This window comes from Mirounga angustirostris, unplaced genomic scaffold, assembly GCF_029215605.1.
Source record: "Mirounga angustirostris isolate CCGP_5_RB_7025 unplaced genomic scaffold, mMirAng1.0.hap1 SCAF_1, whole genome shotgun sequence".
Classification (NCBI taxonomy): domain Eukaryota; kingdom Metazoa; phylum Chordata; class Mammalia; order Carnivora; family Phocidae; genus Mirounga; species Mirounga angustirostris.
This window is the reverse complement of record NW_026991709.1, coordinates 9474730-9486967: the sequence shown is the minus strand read 5'-3', so window position 1 is coordinate 9486967 and position 12238 is coordinate 9474730. Positions and strand designations below refer to the sequence as shown.

Here is a 12238-nt window from a genome sequence, read left to right as displayed (position 1 = left end):
TAAAGAATTTCTCAAACTCAACACCCAAAAACCAAATAATCAAGTCAAAAAATGGGCAGAAGACATGAACAGACACTTCTCTGAAGAAGACATACAAATGGCTAACAGACACATGAAAAAAATGTTCATCATCATTAGCCATCAGGGAAATTCAAATTAAAACAGGAATAGAGATTTTAAAATATTCTCTTCTCTTCCCTGAACTACGGGTTTCCTCTGGTGTCTCTTTCTCTTTCATGCCGCAGGCTTTCCTCAAATGTTTGATGCTTCTTGGAAGCGTGAGGCAAAGCAGAAGCAGGCAGGGAGCATGGTTTATGCAAGCAGGACTTGTCAAAATGATGGCTTCCCTTGCGCCAGAGGGAGCAGGAAGCTGGACTGCTGGAGGACTTCCGAAATGCTGGAAGTAGGGGGCTTCATGGTGATGTGCAGACCCCTGAGCCACTTGCCCCATGACTCTGTCCCCAGAACATTTGTTCCATCGCGTTAGCACATTAGCCAGATCCTCTGTGTGTGTGGTGGGAGTGGTGAGAAGCAGCAAATGGAGTAACCCCTTGGCATTTGCATTTTCAATCTTCTCCCACTCAGCTCCGTGTCAGCTTTCTTGTTGGATTCCTCCAGGGGCTCCCCTAGCTCAGCTCTGTTGCCCCAGTTGCAGACCCTCCACATGCCCTCCTTGTTGTGCCTCCCACCACTCTGGTTTGAAAATTATATTTTCACATCAGCTTTTTGTTTTCAAGAGTTAAAAAACAAAAACCCAACCCTAACGGTCCTTCTTCCATTCTCTTTGCTGTACATTCATTCTTTTATTATTTACTATTACTTTAATGGGATCCAAGGACGGATAGGCATTTTTTTTTGAAGATTTTCTTTTTTTATTTGAGAGAGAAAGAATGAGACAGAGAGCATGAGAGGGGGGAGGGTCAGAGGGAGAAGCAGACTCCCCGCCCAGCGGGGAGTCCAATGAGGAACTCGATCCCAGGACTCCAGGATCATGACCTGAGCTGAAGGCAGTCGCTTAACTAACTGAGCCACCCAGGCACCCGGGATAGGCATTTAAACCCATAAACTTAGTCAGCTGTCTTGAATTGGAAGTGTCCAATTTAAAAGGATGACTGACTATGCTGTGAGAAAGAAGCATAAGAATGAATAGGATTCCAGAATCGTCCAGAATTGTTATGACCCCTTCATCATTACAAAATGAACTTCTATGTCCCTCTTAATATTCTTTTCTCTGGAATCTATTTTGTCTGTTAATAGTATACCCACTCCATCTTTTTTCTTTAAATTAGCATTAAACATTGTAAATTTTTCCATCCTTTTACTTTTAGCTTATTTTGTCCTTATTTTTTTTTAAGTTTTTTTTGTTGTTGTTTTAATTTGTGAGAGTGTGGGAGAGAGGCAGACAGAGCGAGAAGCAGGTGAGCAAGGAGACCGACATGGGACTCGATCCCAGGACCTCGGGGTCATGACCTGGGCTGAAGGCAGACGCTTAACCGACTGAGCCACCCAGGCATCCCTTTTTCCCTTTTTTTTTTTTTTTAAGATTTATTATTATTATTATTTATTTGTGTGTGTGAGAGAGAACACAATCAGGGAGAGTGGCAGGCAGAGGGAGAAGCAGCTTCCCTGATATATTTTGTCCTTATTTTTATTAAATAAATAAATAAATAAATATTTATTTTGATGTAGTGTTCCATGATTCATTGTTTGCGTATAACACCCAGTGCTCCATGCAGTACGTGCCCTCTTTAGTACCCATCACCAGGCTAACCCATCCCCCCACCCCCCTCCCCTCTAGAACCCTCAGTTTGTTTCTCAGAGTCCATAGTCTCTCATGGTCCGTCTCCACCTCCGATTTCCCCCCCTTCATTTTTCCCTTCCTACTATCTTCTTCTTCTTCTTTTTTTTTTTTTTTTTTAACATATAATGTATTATTTGTTTCAGAGGTTCAGGTCTGTAATTCATCAGTCTTACGCAATTCCTTATTTTTAAAGTAGATTTCTATGCAGGCATCATAGAGTTGGGTCTTGCTTTTTTACCCAGTTTGACAGTCTCTATTTTTGAAATTGAGGCAGTTAGTCCATGTACATTTAATGTGATTACTGATATGCTTAGGTTTATATCAAAAGGACATAATTCTAATTTATGTACCCGATAACAGAGCTTCAAAGTACATGAAGTAAAAACAAATAGAACTGCAAGGAGAAATAGGCAGACCTCAATTTATAATCAGAGATTGCAACACTCCTCTCTCAATAATTGGTAGACCAAACAGAAAAATCAGGGAAGATACCAAAGAATTGAACAACAACAGGACAGAGAGATATAGTCAAGGAGGGAGTCTTTCAAAGTCTGAAGTGGGTGGGACCCCAATTTGTGTGAAGAAGGCTCTTGAGAGGGAGAGGGGCAGAGAGGAAGCAGAACAGAGGAATAGACAAGTAAGTTGGAGGATTTGGATATGAGATGGGGGAAGCTTAAAGCTTTATCTTTAAATATGAATGGAAAGACTTTGCTTTTGTTAAAAGAATTCCATGCACCGAAGACAAGATGTTTTAGAACACCAGACTGGCACTTCTGAGCTGCTCCCCAAAGTCCCTGATTTAACCATGACTCTGACCACATCTGGGCCCAGTAGGGGATAGCCTCTCTCTGCTGTGTATTATTGATTCTCTTGGTAAAACGAGGTTCAACTTCCACTTGGAAAAAGGGCTGGGCTCTGGGGCACTGTACAAAATACATCCCTACTTTTTCTCCTCCTTTTCAGCTTTGGGCAAGTGGAGTTTCCAACAACAGAGTGACCCATGATGCTAGGAGGCCGTTTTCCACACAATGTGGTCCTGGGAGGTTCTGTGCGAAGAGATTTTTTTTTTTTTTAAGATTTTATTTATTTATTTGACAGGGAGAGAGACAGCTAGAGAGGGAACACAAGCAGGGGGAGCGGGAGAGGGAGAAGCAGGCTCCCGGCTGACCAGGGAGCCAGATGCAGGACTGGATCCCAGGACCCTGAGATCACGACCCAAGCGGAAGGCAGACGCTTAACGACTGAGCCACCCAGGCTCCCCTGTGCGAAGAGGTTTTTAAAATAAACTAAGTCACATGTAAAATATGTAAGAAGAGCGGCATATCTATAGGGATTCAGTAGCTTTTTGGGAAGCACAAAGCCATGCATTCAACTGCAGGTCACTTGTTGAAGAGCTAACACACAGACCACGGGAATAAAACTCCATAGATCGGGGAGGCTCACAGTCTCATGGGAGAAGGAGGCAAACACAGGGTGAGTTGTAAAGAAAACAAAACAAAATAAACATATCCCAGTTATGAGTGTCCACCTAGATAAATGATCATAGAGTGAATATAACTGTAAAACTACCACCCAGATCTAGAGAGGGAACATTACCAGCACCCAGAAGCCCCCAAGTACCCTATGCCCATGACCAAAGTAATGGTACTGATTTGCCCGCTCCCTCCTGGAAACAGAAGTTACCATTGCTTCTCCTCCTTGTCCACAGTTGATATGGTCAGTCTTTGATATTTTAGCCATTCTAGTGTGCGTGTAGTGGTATCTCATTGTGGTTTTAATCAGAACCAGATTTGATTTCAGAGAATCAAAGTCATGTGATATTCCGATGTCTGGGCATCACCAACCAACTCATAGTCATTATAAAGGGGGGTGGTCAGTTTCATAACGGAAGTATCCATGGAGCTGTGAATGGAAACACAGGCTGCCTCCCCGGCCGAGAGCGTTGTCTGGGCAGAGGCTGGGGATCAGGTTTGGTCTAGGCTCAAGGACTCCTGAGTGTAGCGCTGGGAGCACTCCTTATTCACACCAGCTCTTCACTGTCCTGGACCCCCATTGCCTCCAGCTAGTGTTGAGCAAGGTCCTGGTGAGCTGCTACGCAAGGCAGGCACCAGCTTCCCCAGACACCTGTTGAAGCCAGTAGACCAAAACTCTCCTGTGTTTTCCTGGCTGTTAAATCCTGCCTTCTTGCTATTTATTACGCTGGATGGGAGATCTATGCAAATGCTTTATTTTGGAAAAATGCCTGGGATGACTGAAAAAAAACTCCAGACCTCCCCAGAGCTGGAGGTGGCTGATGCTCCCGGCAGGAGCTGGGAGGCTGCCCTGGTGGGATGGAAAGCTTGGGCCAGTCAATCATTTACCCAGCAGGGATGGCAGGGTGGCGAGCTTTTACACAGAGAGCCCCTCAGGAGAAAGGAATTGAGCACTGCGCGGAGCTTTTCTGAGGTGAAGCTCTCAGAGCAGGAGGTGTGAGGAGGATGCATGTGAATCTCCCCCCAGGGGCTGGGCCCTCCCAGATTTTTTTTTTTTTTAAAGATTTTATTTATTTATTTGAGACAGAGAGCATGAGAGGGAGGAGGGTCAGAGGGAGAAGCAGACTCCCTGCCGAGCAGGGAGCCCGATGCGGGACTCGATCCCGGGACTCCAGGATCATGACCTGAGCCGAAGGCAGATTCCTTTTTTTTTTTTTTTTTTTAAGATTTTATTTATTTATTTGAGAGAGAGAGAATGAGAGACAGCATGAGAGGGAGGAGGGTCAGAGGGAGAAGCAGACTCCCCGCTGAGCAGGGAGCCCGATGTGGGACTCGATCCAGGGACTCCAGGATCATGACCTGAGCCGAAGGCAGTCGCTTAACCGACTGAGCCACCCAGGCGCCCCTCCAACTCTTTTTTTTTTTTTAAAGATTTTATTTATTTATTTGAGAGAGAGAGAATGAGAGAGAGAGAGGGCACATGAGATGGGGGAGGGTCAGAGGGAGAAGCAGACTCCCTGCCGAGCAGGGAGCCCGATGCGGGACTTGATCCCGGGACTCCAGGATCATGACCTGAGCCGAAGGCAGTCGCTTAACCAACTGAGCCACCCAGGCGCCCTGGGCCCTCCCAGATTTATGGAGTGACCTCCGCTGGCCTTTCCCAGGCAGGAAATGGGCTGTTGGCTGATGCCTTTCCCCTGCCACACACACCTGCAAAAGCCAGTTGGTAGTATTTTAAAATAATTTACTAGAATGAAATTTCCGTGTTTTCATTTGGATAGTTGCCCAGTAATTGGCTTTGTGCTTTTTGATTCAAGAAATGACTTCAAATATCCAGGACCTCAGATTTCAATCTCTCCTCCTCTCTCTGTCTCTGTCTCTGTCTCATACACACACACCCGTGGCTCGTCCTGGGTGAGAAAGGTGTGAGGATTCTACAGGAGAGGAGAGAAGGCTTTACTCCTCCAAGGCTTAGTTACACTTGGTGTACTCACCTGTCATTCCCCTGCGTCTTCTGCTTCCTCCTCCCTCTCTGGTGCTCGGTGACTGTTAAGCAACTGAGCATCCTTAATTCTAATTTCATTTGTCTACAACTGACATTTCTGGCAGAAGAAATGGGCGCTGGGTTTGCCTTTGCTCTTGGCCTGACTTGGTTTAGCAAGGCCGTTCCTGGGGACTCGTCTCCTCTCTCTCTCTCTTCCTGTCTGTGCACCTTGCAAATAGCAGCCAGTGGTTTGGCCAGGAACCCCGCGCCTGGGTGCTTATGCCTGGTGCTTCTCTGGCCACCGTGAGGAGCTCCTGCTCTGTCTACAACATGGGAATACTGCCTGTGGGTCACTGTGATTCATTCCCCTTGGAGCATTGAGACGGCTCAGCTCCTACTGAGCAGTTCAAAGTGGAGCCTGGTTTCTGCTCCCTTCAGGAATGGTGCTCAGGTCTAGGCTGCTGTTCTGGTGTCCCCTCCCCCGCCAGACACATACATAAGGCCTCTGGGGTCCCCGGGGAGCTCCTAGGGTTTATTTCATTTTAATTTTTAAAAATTTTTCTAAAACTTACTATTATTATTTTTTCGTAATCTCTACACCCAGTGTGGGGCTCGAACTCACAACCTAGAGATAAAGCGTGGTATTCTATTCCGATTGAGCCACCAGGCACCCCTCTTAGGGTTTATTTTAGTTAACTCTTACTTATGTGCGGAAGGAAATTTGAATTTCTGGTTGCACGAACTGTTCTCATGTGAAGGGGCTTTAAGCGTATCTTTAAGTCCTCTGAGCAATTTGCTTTACTTTTTTTTGTTTTATATTTTATATTTTCGTCCTTGGGACTTATCACTACTGGAAATCACAAGTATATTCATACCAAATGACAGTTGTTGCAAATTTCTTAAAATACTGTTTATGCTCATTATTGCCTTGGCCTTGCAATATTCATTGCTGGGTATTGTCATTTAGGGCATTCATGAAGGAGCATAAATGTTGCTAGTAACGTCATACTTTGTAAATATTTTGACAACACATTTCAAATTCATTGGTTTCCTTTTCAAATCTTACGTAGCTACCTTTCTTCTTTCTATGCAGAAGTATTAATGTGGCATTGAGTCCGCGGGAACCTAGGACAGAACCTGGTGAGAAGGCTCCTGATGTATTATCTCAGGAGGATTCCATGGTAGGTCCGCCTTATAGCTTATGCGGGAGCTGCGGATTTTCCTTGAGGGCTATTGCAAACTTACGAACTGGCAACAAGAGTGTTCTAACCTCAGTGTGTCTGCTCTCCACTGGGTAACTTGCTGCCTCCACCTGGCAGCCCTCAGCTTTCCCTTTACTTTTCTAAGTCCAGTGCCTCCCCTACAAATGAAGCCCATCATAGCGCCTTCAGGCCACCTGACCATGAAAATCAAGGAGTTCATTTAACGCTGCTGATCACTCCCTTCTCCTTGGCTTCGAGAACATCCTCTTCTTAGTCCTCCTTGCTCGCTGGGCATTCCCCCTCTGGCTGCTGGCTAGATCCATCTGCCTCATCCTCCCAGCCTCCAAATGTGAATGTCTTTGGCCTCTTTGATTCCTCATCTGGGTTCGCTTCCAACGTGATCCTTTCTAGCTGCCGGCTTACGTGGCGTTCCTGGGCTGATGGCTCCCAAAGTGACCTCTCCCTGAACTCCAGCTTCATCTATCCAAGGACCCACTCCACATCTCCACTGGAGGCAGCTCAGACCAAACCCCTGGAAAATGGATTTAATCTACCTTAGCAGACCAGAACCTCTTTCCAGAATCGTCTTCATTTCAGAAAATTGTAACCCCATTCTTCCAGCTGATCCAACCCCAAATCTTGGTATCATCCTTTAAGCCTTTTTTTTTTTTCACACCCAGAACCAAGCCCTCAGTAAAACCTACTGGCTCTGCCTTCAGTCACATCCTCATCTCTTCTTCCTTTTCCATCCTGCCACCTGGTCCACACCCACATCTCCTGACCGGATTGTTGCCATTCATGCCATTCCCTCTGCCTGGCAGGGAGAAAGCAAGGAGGGACCAAGGCAGGGAGAAGCAGGGTGGCATTGTGGCCAAGCATGGGACTGTGGGGCCAGGCACCGAGGGGGAAAATCTTGGCCCTGTCTTCATTTTATCACTATGATGTAATAGATGGTTGTTAAGCGATTGTGAGTCAGAGTTCTCAGATGGTTTCCATTTAGGGTGACCGTGGCTGACACGAAAGCAGGGTTCTCTAGGGGAAGTCAGAGGCCTTTGATTTCAGGAGGTGAAACCCATGAAAGCAATCAGAGTGTGTGAGGGGCGTGGCTCCATCTCAGGAAGTGGCTTCCCAGAGACTGGGCTGGGGACAAAAGATTCACAGGGTGGAGGTTTCCAGTGTCTGTTCCCACAGGGCCGGGAGGGCCGGGGAGGGCCGGGGACATGACGTGCAAGACTGTGGTGATGAACGGGCAGTGGCCTGGGAGGAGCATCGGGAGGCTCTGGGCTGTGAAGACATCGGCGCCGGTGGTCAGTGGGTAACAAGCCATCCCTAAGGACTAAAGACCGGCCTTCACACCTACAAATCCAGGGCCTTCCTTAGCGCTGGGACCCCGAGACATCCTAAATGCAGGGGAGGGAACCAGAAAACATGGCTAGCTTTAGGCCTTTCTGGATTAGAGCCAAACTTGGTTTGATTTGGAGAAGCAAAGAAATGTAGCATTTCTTATCCCGTGAGAGTCATGTTGTAATTTATATCCATAACAACGGTAACTCATGTTTCCTTTTTCTTCTGAAATTTGGGGTCGTGTGTTGTACCTCCAAAAGGAGACCGTGCTGTCGTCAAAGCAGCTTTGGTTAAGATTGCGCAGTCCTGAAGATTTGGGCAAAAACAGAAACAGGCAACATCTATTTGTTGGCCCTGGTGGTAATGTGGCAAAAAGGGGGCTTGTGTGGCCTGAGGTACTTGTCCTGGGAGTGAAGGAGGAAACTGGGAACTGTATTCTTACACCCTGTTACTCGAGGGAGGGAATCAAGGTCCTGTTCAGACCTACTTCCTGTTTGGGCTGGCCAGCCATAGGACGGAGCCCTCCCTGTGTCCCTTCGTGTGTGTTGCTTCCTGCTTTCTATGGGGATCCAAATTTGGACCTCTGGGTCTGACATCATGTTTCATCAGTCCAGCCAGAGCCCAGCCAACAGAAGCTCTACGGAGTGATGATTGTGGAAAAAATCATATATGCATGGAATAATCTCTTAATTATTTGGAAATAGTCTGGACACAAAAGTAATTAGACCGTGGGTCATGCCGCTATTTGAGTGAACATATTTGTCCCCTGCTTACCTGTCTGGCTTTGAATCCTGGGTCTTTTACTCACTGGCCCTGTGGCCCTGGGCAAGTAACTAATCTCTTTGTGCTTTAATTTCCTCCTTTGTAAAATGGGGTTAAGAATAGTGTTTATGTCATTGGGTTCTCATGGGTCTCACTGGACCAAATTAGTAAACAAAAACTATGCCTGGCACATAGTAAGTGCCCAGTAAACTGTAAGCACTATTATTATTGGTCTTTCCCCTGAGTAAGAGATAGGGACATTAAGTATTTTAATAGTGACAGAATTCAAGAAAGAATTTGAAAAAAAGCGATTTTATTTTTTCTTTAATTTGTAATAGGTCTATTACCTAGAATAACTTCACCAGACACCTTCTAGACCATGACCATCAAGGCAGGACTGCCAGAATGTCATTCTGTTTTTAGAAGATTTTATTTCCCTTCTTTATTAGTTTAGATTGACTTATTTTTATAATTTTTTTAAAAAGATTTTTATTTATTTATTTGACAGAGAGAGAGACAGTGAGAGAGGGAACACAAGCAGGGGGAGTGGGAGAGGGAGAAGCAGGCTTCCCGCCGAGCAGGGAGCCTGATGCGGGGCTCGATCCCAGGACCCTGGGATCATGACCTGAGCTGAAGGCAGTCGCTTAACCAACTGAGCCACCCAGGTGCCCCGACTTATTTTTATAATTTAAAGAGTAGGTTAAAATCGCTTGTTTCATCCGACATGAATGATGACCTTTCTGGTCTAACTCCCTGGCCTGGATGGGATGGCAGATTCCAGCCCTCCTAGCTTTTCAGGCTAAAATGTATCGCACCCCCTCCTTCCAAACAGAGGTGGCACCTGTTACCTGGGGTCATAAGGCCAACAAAAAGTGGTGTAGAGCTGCTCCTTTAACCCCCACTTCTTCATGTCGGGAAGGTTTTCCTATTGCCAGAACTCAGCAACAGAGTAGTTTAGGAGCTGTGACTGGTAAGGCCTCAAGGAACCAGAGGGTCTCTCAGTGGAAACACATTACTGCTGAGAGCCTCTGCCTGCAGGAGAAGCCCACGGCAGCTGGGTTTCTCGTCACCGTCTCAATGGCCTGGAGGACCCTGTCAGGAGGAAGCATGAAGTTAGTGGAGTACAAACCCACATCTGGCCTTGTTGCGTCCAGGGGCTCCAGGATGCAGCCTGCCTGGCCCTTCGACCCTTGTCCGGGAGCCTCCCTGGGATTCCACCCCCCTGGTCCTGGTCGCCGCACCAGCGAGCCTGGCCAGCTGGCTCCATGTCTGTGCTGACCTGCTGTGGCTCTCCTCTCTGCAGGCAGTGGCTGCTGGAGCCCTGGTGGTCCTTCTCCAAGGCCCCTTGAGAATGGAGGGATCTGTGTAATTGCTGCCCTATGTCTAGGTCTCAGGCTCAGCCCTTCCACAGGACAGGGTATGTTCTTTACACGTTCAGAACTCGAGGTTCGGAACAGAGGCATAAGCAGGGCACCACAAGGCACGTGATGGGCAAGGCTGTGAAATGGACAGAGAAGAGGACCACGGTCCCCAGGCTAATGGGAGAGCAGTGTGTGTGTGTGTGTGTGTGTGTGTGTGTCACAGCTCTCTGACCATGTGGTTTAGATCACAACCAGAAAGCATCATCAATGTTCTTAGAGCACTGAGAGCTCATCTGGTCCTCTCAGCAGTTCTTTCCAGCTAAAGGAGAAGTCAACACACTCTGTACCCGCCCTGATGGAAGCTGCCTTCCTGCTTCCGTCGCCCCAAGAGAAGCCAGAGGTGTCCTGCGGGGCCCTGGGGCACGAGCAGTGCTCCTAACTGGGCTTCTTGCCAATGCCCAGAGAGCCAAGCAACCAGGCGCCTTTTGCTTTGTCTTTTGAATGCTGACTTGTGCTTCCTTACTACTGGGAGCTACCAGTAGAAAACAACATCATCTTTACTGTGGGGTTTACGGCAACCATCCTTCCCCCTAGGAAGGCCTGTACTTCCTGCCCTGCCTCTGGGCTTAAGCTGGAGTGACTTTTTTTTTTTTTAAGATTTTATTTATTTATTTAAGAGAGAGAATGAGGAGAGAGAGAGCACATGAGAGGGGGGAGGGTCAGAGGGAGAAGCAGACTCCCCGCCGAGCAGGGAGCCCGACGCGGGACTCGATCCCGGGACTCCAGGATCATGACCTGAGCCGAAGGCAGTCGCCCAACCAACTGAGCCACCCAGGCGCCATGGAGTGACTTTTTGGTTGTGTTGCTCAAGCAGCTTTTAGATGAATATCAGCCCGGCCCTCCTCTGATTTTCCCATCATGTGTGGGTTGGGGCCACTCCCGGGGTGTCCCCATTGCTTTGCAACGTGGGGCCCTGACAGCGTGCTGTGGTTCCGAGACCTCAGCCGACAGAATAGACTGGAAACGGAAACGGATACTGTCCATTTCATTAACAACCACATCCAAAAGTTTTATTCCTGTATTGCAAACAAACCGCACAGACCAAACTCCCAAGTTGCTTTTCATTCAGCTGTTATTAAATCACCCACATAAGTACACATAATAAATAAAGAACCAGAAAGGATGAAGTCTTTGGTATATAGAGCTTCTCTCCCCTTCTCTTATTTCTCCCTCCTTCCCTGTGTTCTAAGCCCACTCCCTCGTGTTCATATTATTCTCTGGACACAAATACGTAGCCCAGGAGTCAACTTTGTGCCGGGAGCCGGCATCGGGGCGAGCCTGGGTCCTGCTGCGTCTGTGCGCTCGGGGGAGGGGCAGGTCGGGGGCACTCACACGTAGTCGTTCAGTCTGTACCCGCTGAGCGAGGCCGAGGTGGCCGAGGGGGCCCGGTTGTCCTTGAAGGCGGCGGGGGGCCGGTAGGCGGGTGCGGCGGCGGCCGTGGTGGCCCCGGGCTGGGCCTGGTCGGGCCTGGCGGGCCCGTCGTCCTGGCAGGAGAGGCAGAGCAGCGTGCCGCCGATGAGCGACAGCGACGAGGAGATGAAGCCGAGGTACAGGGCCTGCCCGATCTCGAACTTCATGCTGCTGGGCAGCAGCGGGTTGTAGAAGTTCTGCACCACGTCGTTGGTGGTCCAGGAGACGGCCACCAGGCACAGCAGGCCGGCCAGGAGGAAGAGCGCGCCGCCCAGCGCGGCGAGCGCGCGCTTGGCGGGCGAGCCCTTGGCGCAGCGCGTGCACTGCATGCCCGCCACGGCGCAGGCGCAGGCCACGCCCGACAGCAGGCACGAGACGACCATGAGCGCGCGGGCCGCCTGCAGGTCCCGCGGCAGCGCCAGCAGCGAGCGGTAGACCTGGCACTGGTAGATGCCCGTGCTGTGCCACACGCACTCCATCCACAGCCCCTTCAGGTAGGACACGGCCGTCAGGATGTTGGTGCCCACGTGCGCCGTGCGGCGCCAGTGCGGCAGGACGGTGGTGATCAGCGTGCCCACCAGGCCCAGGAAGCTGAGCAGGAAGCCCAGCAGCTGCACGGCCGTGCTGGCCATGGCCCCGGTGGCCGGCTGCCGGGCTCGCTCAGGCGCCCGCCGGAGTCCTAATGAAGCCGGGAGGCGGGGCGGGGGGAGAGAGGGGAAATGGGTTAAAGATGATCTTGATGCATTTCTTTCTGCTGCCAAAACTGAGTTTTCCATAGGCAGTTGGTATGACAATTAGCATATATTTTTTTTAAAGATTTATTTATTTGAGAGAGCGAGAAT

The 12238-nt window shown here is 48.9% G+C and overlaps 1 protein-coding gene across 1 annotated transcript; it reads right to left on the bottom strand.

Moving 5' to 3' along the window:
• Positions 1-11314: 11314 nt before the first annotated feature.
• CLDN14 (claudin 14) lies at positions 11315-12028 on the bottom strand. Its single transcript, XM_045863583.2, has one exon. The coding sequence runs from the start codon at positions 12026-12028 to the stop codon at positions 11315-11317; it is 714 nt and encodes a 237-aa protein (XP_045719539.1).
• Positions 12029-12238: the final 210 nt, after the last annotated feature.

Coding starts and splice junctions, on each gene's coding strand:
- CLDN14 (XM_045863583.2), bottom strand. CDS start 12,028: ATGGCCAGCACGGCCGTGCAGCTGCTGGGCTTCCTGCTCAGCTTCCTG.